At 49.8% G+C, this 10,271-nt stretch overlaps 1 protein-coding gene across 1 annotated transcript; it reads left to right on the top strand.

Moving 5' to 3' along the window:
• The first annotated feature begins 198 nt into the window (after window positions 1-198).
• On the top strand, window positions 199-9,304 carry DLAT (dihydrolipoamide S-acetyltransferase). The gene is made up of 14 exons (XM_027699303.1): window positions 199-423; window positions 1,458-1,559; window positions 1,706-1,830; window positions 1,949-2,108; window positions 3,133-3,259; window positions 3,605-3,795; window positions 4,278-4,434; window positions 4,609-4,676; window positions 5,266-5,358; window positions 5,441-5,548; window positions 5,970-6,079; window positions 6,334-6,496; window positions 6,844-6,980; window positions 7,786-9,304. Exons 1-14 carry the CDS (start codon window positions 214-216, stop codon window positions 7,913-7,915), a joined length of 1,881 nt encoding a protein of 626 aa, XP_027555104.1. The 5' UTR covers window positions 199-213; the 3' UTR covers window positions 7,916-9,304.
• The last annotated feature ends 967 nt before the right edge of the window (window positions 9,305-10,271 follow it).

Below are 10,271 nucleotides of genomic sequence, written 5' to 3'. Positions count from 1 at the left end.
GGGCGGTCCCATCTCTATTCCATCCCCTGTCAGGGCGGTCCCCTCCCTCTCCCATCCCCTCAGGGCGGTGCGGTTCCCGCCCCGCCGCCGCCGCTTTACGGCCGCTCAGTGTCGCGCGGCGCCGCCCGCACGGAGGTCACCGAGCGGCTCCGGCCCGACCCAACCCGGCCCCGGCCCAGCGCAGCCCGGCTCAGCCCCGGGCCCAGCCGCAGCATGTGGCGGGTGTTGGCGCGACGCGTGTGCCGGGGCGCGGCCGGAGCGCTGGCGCGGCCCCGCCGGGCTCTCGGTGGCGGTGGCGGGGCCGGCGCTGTCCCGGCCCGGCGCGGCCCGGCCTGGGGCGGCCCCGCGCTCCGCCCGCTCCTGCCGCCCGCGGGCACCCGGCTCGTCCCGGCCCGCCGCTGCAGCCTCCCGGCGCACCAGAAGGTGAGACGCAGCCCCCGGGTCCTGCCCCCCGGGTGTCCCCTCATCCCCCCCGCGGTCCCCGAAGGACGGGGTCGTGTCCCCTCGCCGCTGCTCCTTCGCTTCCTCCCGTCGGGTTTTCCGTCCCCTCCCTGCGCAGCCCCCCGGGGATGGAGTCGTGGGGTCGTCAAGGCTGGAAGAGGATCGTCAAGTCCAGCCATCAGCCCAATTTGCCCCCGGGGGTAGAATCGTGGGATCATCAAGGCTGGAAGAGAGCTTTAGGATCGTCAAGCCCAGCCATCAGCCCAGTTTGCCCCTGGGAAACAGGGATCATCAAGGCTGGAAGAGAGCTTTAGGATCGTCAAGCCCAGCCATCGGCCCAGTTTGCCCCCTGGGAACAGAGTCATGGGATCATCAGGGCTGGAAGAGAGATTTAGGATCGTCAGGCCCAGCCATCAGCCCAGCACTCTGTAACCCCCGAGCCACGTCGCCCAGTGGCAGATCCGCTCGTCCCTTGAACACCCCCAGGGGTGGTGACTCCACCACCTCCCTGGGCAGCCTTGTTCCAGTGCCCGACCGCCCCCAAACAGTGAAGAATCTGCGGTTCTGCCCCCACTGCCGTGGGTCTCACCACCCTGCCTCCAGTCCCTGCGCCACCATCAGCTCCATCACCTCTGTCCTTTATCCCTGCCCCTCTCCTGGCAGACCCTGACCAAGACCTGGCCCCTTATAACCCTGGATAGAATCATAGAAGCTTAAGGGGTTGGAAGGGATTTTAAAGATCACGTCATTCCACCTCCCCTGCCCTGGGCAGGGACACCTTCCACTATCCCAGGTTGCTCCAGCCTGGCCTTGGACACTTCCAGGGATGGGGCAGCCACAGCCTGTTGCAGTGTCTCACCTCAGCACCCGGATGGGTTTGCCCTGAGGTCTTTCCTGCTTTACCCACTGGGGATTTGCAGCAGCAGGTTTGTGCCCCCTGTGCCAGGCTGTGCTGAGGATCCCTCCCTGGCCTGTGCGTGGTCCCTGCCGTGGTGACACTGCCCTGTCCCCCACAGGTGGCCCTGCCAGCGCTGTCCCCCACCATGCAGATGGGCACCATCGCGCGCTGGGAGAAGAAGGAGGGCGACAAGATCAGCGAAGGGGATCTCATAGCAGAGGTATCCTGGGCTGCTTCCTCCTGAGCTGCACATGTGTCCTGGGTGCTGTCCCAGAACTGTGTGTCTTGTGTGACCCTGTGACAGACTGGGAGGCTCCGAGCTCGCCAGTTCCGTTGCCATCACCGTGTTCCTGTTCTCTCTCCAAGGTGGAGACAGACAAAGCAACAGTTGGCTTTGAGAGCCTGGAGGAGTGCTACTTGGCCAAGATCCTGGTGCCAGAAGGAACAAGGGATGTGCCTATTGGGGCCATAATATGTATCACAGTAGAAAAGTAGGTATTTTGGGAACCCTTGAGTTGAATTCTCTCTCTTGGGACTTCTGGGGTGCCTTGGTGGTCCCTAAGCCTTTCACACATCTGACTGGGTCTGGGGTTCTGTGTTTTCTTCTAGGCCTGAATATGTTGATGCCTTTAAAAATTACACCCTGGATGCTGCAGCAGCAGCTGCTCCCCCTGCAGCTTCAGTGCCTCCCCCTCCAGCTGCAGCTCCCCCACCACCACCTCAGCCTTCTCCTCAGGCTCCTGGCAGCTCTTACCCTCCTCACATGCAGGTAAGAGAGCATTCCTCCTGGTTTAAGGCTTGTTGCACTCTTTTTCTGCCACTGGCACTGCTGCCTGTGGGGCATTTTGTCATACAAACTACCTGGAGTGAGAATTTATTAACTGTAACTGCAGGAGCGTGTGCCACTTCAATTGTTATATGCTTAAAGCAGGTGTTGTGGGAGATCCCAGGAAGCTTTCTTCAGGGATTTATTGTAGCATCCCAGCTGCTAGTGGAGGAAAGACTTGTCTCTCCAGGGTTGTTGTCTTGAAAAACCTGCTATGTTTGCATTATTTGGGCAGTTCTGGTGTAAAAAGCCCTCGTGTTTAGTGCGAATAAGTTGTGCAGGCCCTGCTCACATCTCAGAGCAGAACTCAAGTCTGTGACACTCTGATGAACACACCAGCTGGGTTTGTGGGTGACTAATAATGACCTGTGCTTGTGGATAATCCTTTTACCTCGCTTAGATATTGAACTGTACATCCACTGTTGTCTTTGAGCACTTTGTGGCAGGACATTCTGTGACATTCTTTTGAAAAAGAAAATTTGAAATACCAAACCTCATCCCACAGATAAAACACGTGGGAACTGATTTGTCTGAGATGTCACTCCAAGTCAGTAATTAAAGAATTAAGGAATGGCTGTGTTTTGGCTACTAAACTTCCCTCTACTTGCCTCATCTGCCCCGTTTTGCTCTCCATGTGTTTGTCACAGCCAAAGTGACTTGCTTCAGCCTTCCTTTTAGCCCTGCAGGGAGAAGCTGCCAGATTCTCCCAGTGGGATGGTGGTAATAATTATTTTCATGTGGAGATTTCTTGCTCTTTGCTCTTGCTTTCTTGCTCAGGCCTTGCTAAGAGAAGCCAAAGCAGCACTGTGGGACAGCACTGTGCTTTGCTGTCACGGAGCCAGATCTAGGAGTGCAATAAAGACTGGCTGCTTCTTTAGGTTGGCATCATTCATCAGGGGTTACAACTGTGTTCCTGATCCTTTCGGAGTAGCAGGACCTGATTCTCTTGTGTTCTCTGGCTTCCCAGATCACTCTCCCTGCTCTGTCACCCACCATGACAATGGGCACAGTGCAGAGGTGGGAGAAGAAGGTTGGGGAGAAGCTGAATGAGGGAGACTTACTGGCCGAAATTGAGACAGATAAAGCCACAATAGGTGAGTCCAAAGCCAAGAAGGGATCCCTTAAAAGGATTCACAGCAGCCTCTGCCAGCTGTTCTCTGGCTGCTCAGGGTGTGATGCTGTGGGAGAGCTAAAACAGATCTTGTTAACTTCTAATTGCATTGGAGAGCTAAACATTGGAGCTGCTAAAAACATTTCTATTTCCTCATCAATCCTTCTGGGCAACGTGGAGAGGTTTCCCTACCAGTTGCACTGAAAAGGATTTTCCTGCCACTAAATACAGGACAGGGCTTTAGCTACCAGAGCCTCCAGGAGCAGCACTTGGAGGAACTCCTCAGCTGCATCAGACACCAAAGCAGGGTTGTTTCTGTCCCTCACAGGCTTTGAAGTGCAGGAGGAAGGCTACTTGGCAAAGATCCTGGTGCCTGAAGGAACAAGAGATGTGCCACTGGGAGCTGCTCTCTGCATCATTGTGGAGAAAGAGGCTGATATTCCAGCCTTTGCTGACTACCAGGCTGCTGCAGTGACTGACATGAAGGCAGCAGCTCCTCCTCCTCCTCCTCCTCCACCAGTAAGGACCATTCTGGGCACGTCAGAGAAGTCATGGGGACCACTGAGAAGCCTGATCTGAACTGTTGTGCTGGTTTGACAGTGTGAAGCCCTGGGTTCAACAGAAATGCTTCTGATCTGTGAATGCAAGGCTGGTCCATGTGTTGGGGAGAAGTGATCACTAGTTTGCTTTCCAAAAACTAGAGCAGATTCATTGTGATCTCTTCTCCAGCCTGTTGCTCATCCCAGTTTTAATGCTTCTAATCCTTGAGAATGGGGAGCATAAGTTCTTTACTTCACCTGTTTTTTTGGTGTGTAGTCCAGCAGCTCAGTTGGCCTCCTTCCCATGGAATTTCTGATTTCATTTCTGCCACTGGGAAACTTCTCTGAATCTGAAAATTCCTTCAGATTAGTGACTATCTTTGCTGTTCTCCTGACTGCTCATTAGCTGGGCCAGTTCTCCTACTGTACCTTCCACTGATGGCTTTGATCTTTCTGTTTAAGGTGATGCCAACTCCTGCTGCTGCTCCTCCTCCTCCCCAGCCTGCTGCTGCTCCCACTCCTGCAGCTCCCACAGCTCCCCGGACAGGAAGGATCCTGGTTAGTCCCCTGGCCAAGAAACTGGCAGCAGAAAAAGGGATTGACCTTGCCCAAGTGAAAGGTGGGTTTCCTTTCCACTTCCTTGCCCTCACTGTCAAGCATCTGTCCCTGTAGATCTGTGATTTCCCTGTTCCAGGAGTTGTGTTAAATGATTTCTCTCTGTTGAATTAAAGTGGTACCTTTAGAAGGTTGCAAATAATTGAAATCCTCTTGCATTTTCTTTTGACTCTCCCAGGTACTGGACCAGATGGCAGAATCACCAAGAAAGATGTGGAGTCATTTGTGCCAACAAAGGCTGCTCCAGTGAGTGGGCTGGCAATGTGCAGGGATGGCTGTTAGAGGAACGGAAATGCAGTTCCTGCATGGGACTGGCACTGCTGGGTTGTGTGGGCTGTAAGGTTGCAAAGCTTCACCTGCCAGATACACGGATGAAGCTTTGTTCCTTTATTTGTCCCTTTGATGTTCCACTGAGACAAAATTAGTGTGCTCTCACCCCTTTGTTTGGGTGTTAAATGGTTATGGATTGAGGTCAGCTCAGTCCCAACTGACCCAACAGTGCTGAAAAGAGGGGGTCAGAAGGAAAGCCAGACTTTTGAACCACCAGCCTGCTGCTGTTGTTGCCCCAAATGTGTCCTGATGCCATGGCTTGTCTTTTCTGTGAGCTGCTGGAGGTGTTGCTGTGTGTGCTGCTGGCAGGGCAGTGAAAATGAAATACTACATTTAATAATCAAGTGTAGGGCTTGGAAGGAACCCTGTGGGTACTGGAGAGCTGAGGCTGAGTAGAAATAGCTGCTGCTCTTACCAAGAGGCAGCTGAGCCCCAACACTTGTCCCCCGCACTGTTCCAGTTGATCTTTGGGTGGTTCTGAGGGTGATGCTGCTGTTCTCTGCAGGCTCCAGCTCCAGGGGCAGTTCCTGCAGCTGCTGCAGTGGCAGCAGCACCCGAGGGGACCTTCACAGACATCCCCATCAGCAACATTCGGAGGGTAAGGACATGTTGTTCCTCTCCCAGACCGTTATTTTTTTGCAGTCGTGAATTTTCCAGCCTGGTTGATGTTCCTCCCTCAGGTCATTGCTCAGAGGCTGATGCAATCCAAACAAACAATACCTCATTACTACCTTTCCATCGATGTCAACATGGGAAAAGTCCTGGTGCTAAGGAAAGAACTCAATCAGGTAAAGGATTTGCCCACCCTGGGTTTGGTGGTTCAGTTGTGGGTCAGTTCTGGGCTGAGATCTTTCACCCAGGTACTGTCTGCTGATTTCTGACTTCCCTAAGAGAGCTGCTCTGTGCTCTGCTTGGTGGGGATCCATTATTCCACGTGGAAAGCAGGGCAAAAAAGGTTTTTAACTGTAAGAAGGGTAGAAAATTTGAGCAAAATAATAATTCTACACTAAGTTTGGGGAGAGACAGACATTAAAAACTACTGTACCTTCTTAAATTATGAAGGAGATGCATTCACCTCCTAAATTATCTTTGAATATTAATGTTTGCAAGTAGTGTGATTGTTTTCTAACATTTTCTCTGTGACTGCCCACGTTGGTTGGGGGTGATGTGTAGGAGACAAACTGACACCTGGAATCTCTTTATTTGCAGGAGGAAAACGTTAAGCTTTCTGTCAATGATTTCCTAATTAAAGCTTCTGCTTTGGCATGCTTGAAGGTGCCTGAGGCAAATTCTTCATGGATGGACACAGTTATTAGGCAGTAAGTTCATGGTGCTGTCAAAGCCAGAAACTTTCTTTGTTCAGTGGAGAGTTCGTGGCAAAACAGAACTGCTGAGATTTGAGGGAGAGCAAAAGTAACACAAAGGTCGAGGGGCTTTCATTAAAGTGCTAAGAACCTTAAGGATGGCATGCCAGGTGAAATAATTGTGGCCAAGTTCATATGAGTTCAGGGTTGTGTGAACAGTGCTGAGTTTTTCTTGCTGGAATGAATTGGCCCATCTGTGTGTGCTGCAGGAACCATGTGGTGGACGTGAGCGTGGCCGTCAGTACCCCTGCAGGGCTCATCACCCCCATCGTGTTCAACGCCCACATCAAGGGCCTGGCTGCCATCAGCAAGGACGTGGTTTCCTTGGCAGCCAAAGCCAGGGAAGGGAAACTTCAGCCTCACGAATTCCAGGTGAGGAACCGGGGTCGGTGTCAAACGCGGCGGCCCTTGGGTTGTTTGAAATGAGCAAAGGCTGTTCCGTGATCAATAATCACAGAGTCACAGAATATCCTGAGCTGGAAGGGACCCACAGGGATCATCAGTGCAACCCCTGGCCCTGCACAGACATCCCAACAACCCCACCCTGTCCCTGAGAGCGTTGTCCAAACACTTCTTGAGCTCTGGCAGCCTCAGGGCCATGACCACTGCCCTGGGGAGCCTGGTCAGTGTCCAACCACCCTCTGGTCTCCCCTCAGTCTCATGTTTCCATGAAAACAGCATTTGTAGTTTGACCATGGATTTGTTTTTTTTTCTTGTAGGGTGGTACTTTCACAATTTCCAATTTAGGAATGTATGGGATTAAGAACTTCTCTGCCATAATCAATCCACCTCAAGCCTGCATCCTGGCAGTGGGCTCCTCAGAGCAAAGGCTGGTGCCAGCTGATAATGAGAAAGGGTAAGTTCTCATCTCAGTCTGAATCCAGACTCTGACATAATGGCTGGTTTTCTAACATTTCCATTAGATAATCATTTAAAAAAACCTAAAATGTATTGTTGACATGGTGCTTTCAGTACCTTCTGAAGTACAGTGAGATCTTGTCTGAAAGGGTCACACAGGTGTTAAAGAGAATTGCAGTGACTGAGGAGGGATTTGGCACACATTTATTCTTGAAACCTCTTTGCAAGTTGAGGAAAGCCTGTTTCTTTCTTTGTGGGGCAGGATTAAGCTGGGGAAATGTCTGGGGTCCACAACAGTTCAGGCACCTGTTCCTCTTCAACAACTTGCTTAAATTTGCATTTAGGAAAACCTAAGGGATGGGTTATAATCCGAGTGACCTGTGTATAATATCCCCTTTCTTGGAACTTGCACTAGCACAGACCCAGGGGAATGCTTAGGTTTATTGAAAATTTTAACAGCCCTGGGTGTCTCTCCCTGACCATGAGGACTCTGGGTAAGGTGGTGCTTTCCCTTTGACTGTGTGAGGCTGTTCTTGTGATCCAGAGAAAGATGAGCTGCCTGTCCTAAGGGGAACACAAAGGGGGATCTCAGTGTCTTAGTTAAGTCAATTCCTTAGTTTTCCTTAAAAAAGGAATGAACATGATCTGCTCTCCGGGAGCCCACAGGGAGAAACATCTGTCACCAAGCATCACCTTCTATTCCTGGCCCTCCAAGAAAAGCTTTCCTGCTCTGTGAGTGGCACTGGCTTGCAGGGACTGTGTTAATCTTCTCTTTTTCTTCTCTTACTGTTTTTCCCTTCCAGCTTTGACGTGGCCAGCGTGATGTCTGTTACCCTGAGCTGTGACCATCGTGTTGTGGATGGAGCAGTGGGAGCACAGTGGCTTGCAGAGTTCAAGAGTTTCCTTGAGAAGCCAGTAACCATGCTGCTATAATTTACCCATGCAAGCAGAATTTTCCTGGGTCACACTGTTGTGTTTTAAACAAGCTATTTAGACTGTAGTGTTCCGACTTTAAGAGAGTTCCTTTTTTAATTTAAAATATGTATTATATTATCTGGTAATGTTATTACCAGTCTGTACAGAAAAAAAGTTTGCAAAAGTGCTTTTCGGAGCAATATTACAGCTACACTGTATTTTTATACAGTTAGTTAACTTGCAAACTCTTCCAAAAACAGAGTTAAGCATCCCAGATTTAAAGCTGACCCTGGCAGAATGCCCACTGCCAGCTGCTCCTCAAAAAAGGGGTGCAAACCAGCAATGTCGTGTTCTCAGAAATATGAATTACAGTCATCTCTTCACAGGAGTGCAGATGAGATTGGTCACTGAAACAAGTCAGCAGAAGGTGAATTCCCATGTTATCCCATCCCTGGGGTGGGTGAGATGGCAAACGCACTGAGGGACTGAAGTGCCTGGGGATAGTTTCTCAAAGGCCAAGTGCCAGTGTTCCAAATCTTTCTTGGAATTTGGCTCTGGCCTGGATCCTCTCAGCTACGTGATCCCTTTTGAGCACTTTAAGGTGAAGGAGCACTGCTGGCTGTGGGGTCACAGCTCTCGGGTCCCGCAGGGGACGTGCTGTCTGCTCCTGGACTTTCACTCACATGTGCTTTCTGTCTGAAAGCTCTTCAGTTGCTGTTCCTCCTGCTGAGTTAACCCCACCACACCCCGATGCCATGGAAGTAACTGTTTTGCAGAATGTTCAGGAGAGTCCGTGTGTTGGAAGCCAATGTAGACAAATCACACATGCTGATAATCCCACCAGTGGATATTAAATCATGTGAGGACTCGGATGTTTGGAATTTTTTATTTCAGGCATTCTAACATAGGAAGCTCTGACTTAGTCATTGGAATTGGAGACCTTCCCTGACTTGTCTATGTTGTGCCAGCCTCAGCAAGCTGCAGAATGTGCTCTCCATGTATATATTGTATGTAAGGTGCTTCACTAGTTCGTTGGACTTATGTCCAGTTACCCCAGTGATTGCATCCTGCAAGGGGTGCAGTGCTGAACATTCTTAAATTCCACTTTCCACATGGAAACGTTCATGTAAAAAGGACAACTGTGCAGTAATGACAAAAGTGACCAGGAGAATTAAGTAGGGGGGAAGAGTTTTAACAGAAAGAGTTCAAGCTGATCCGTTATTCTGTATATTGCATTAAGTACTGTCTCCTGTAAAGTTCTACAGAATTCACGAAAGATATTGAAAGAAAATACTATGGAAATTAAATATTTTTGTGGGAACTACTTAAGTGTCTGGTTGCTGTGATACCTGGTTTTCATGCCTTGCTTAAGCAAAAGAAAAAAAAAGTGCATTAAGGTTTTGGATTTTAATGATCTAAAATACCCTGATCCCGGACTCGCTCTAGTGAACCCATGTTCCATTAAATGTTTGGAATTGACAACTACTAAACCCTGTTCCAGTGCTTTTCTCTTCAGTCGTGTGTGGCTTTACTGTACTGCTCTGCAGCCTTTCAGTCTGGCAGTGGAACTCACCCTATTAACCCCAAATTTCATCCCTGACATTCCAAAATTCCTGCTTTCTTGCTGTCTGCAGCAGCGACCTGGAACCTCCCTCTCTGCAGTGCTCACCTGGGCAACCTGCAGGGCTGTGTGTGTCACACCTGGGCGGGTTGTCCCAGCATTGAATACTCGTGAGAGCTGCTCTAACCATGTGAATCCAGACCATTTTATTTAAAAAACACACATCACAACTGTTATTGCTGCTCCTTGAGGCAACGTGAATGATGTAGTAAAGCATCTACAGCTTTCGACTGTAGATACACAAGTGCAATAACTGTAAATATTCAAGTACTCCTTGAGTATTTACAATCTCTAATTATTTTCTCTGAAGTTTGGTGGTGTGAGTATTCCTCCATCCTTCCTTTTCTACTTGCATCTTTCAAGGGTATTTGAGATATTCACCCCTAAAGATCAAAAAGTCAATAAACCCACCCCCCCAAAACTCATCATCTAAAAGTAAGGATTCTCACTCTGGGCTTTTTTTCTCTAATCTGTGACCAGGACCTGGGCAGGATGCAGGGGTTAAGGATTTGGCAACTGGTGCAGAGATAAACAACACCCTTTTTGCTTTGTTAAGTACTGCTGTAGTTGTTTCTTCATCCACCAGTTCTGGCAAATCTCGCTGTAATCTGCTGTATTTTTCAGGAACCTCAGTGATGATGTCGTTCTAAACCAAGAAAATTCCAACCTCAATGACTGTGAATTTTTTTGAGGTTTGGGGGGTAATTTTTTCCCCAAAAGAAGGACCTGAGGACCCAGGATGGGGGTGACCTC

The sequence above is a fragment of the Neopelma chrysocephalum genome, unplaced genomic scaffold (genome assembly GCF_003984885.1).
Source record: "Neopelma chrysocephalum unplaced genomic scaffold, ASM398488v2 Primary Assembly neopelma1_138, whole genome shotgun sequence".
NCBI classification, from domain to species: Eukaryota; Metazoa; Chordata; class Aves; order Passeriformes; family Pipridae; genus Neopelma; species Neopelma chrysocephalum.
Note: the sequence above shows the minus strand (reverse complement) of the source record. Positions and strands in the feature narration are given on the sequence as shown.

Coding starts and splice junctions, on each gene's coding strand:
- DLAT (XM_027699303.1), top strand. CDS start 214: ATGTGGCGGGTGTTGGCGCGACGCGTGTGCCGGGGCGCGGCCGGAGCG. Junction 4,677..5,265: donor TGCCAACAAAGGCTGCTCCA/GTGAGTGGGCTG, acceptor TGTTCTCTGCAG/GCTCCAGCTCCAGGGGCAGT. Junction 5,359..5,440: donor CCATCAGCAACATTCGGAGG/GTAAGGACATGT, acceptor TTCCTCCCTCAG/GTCATTGCTCAGAGGCTGAT.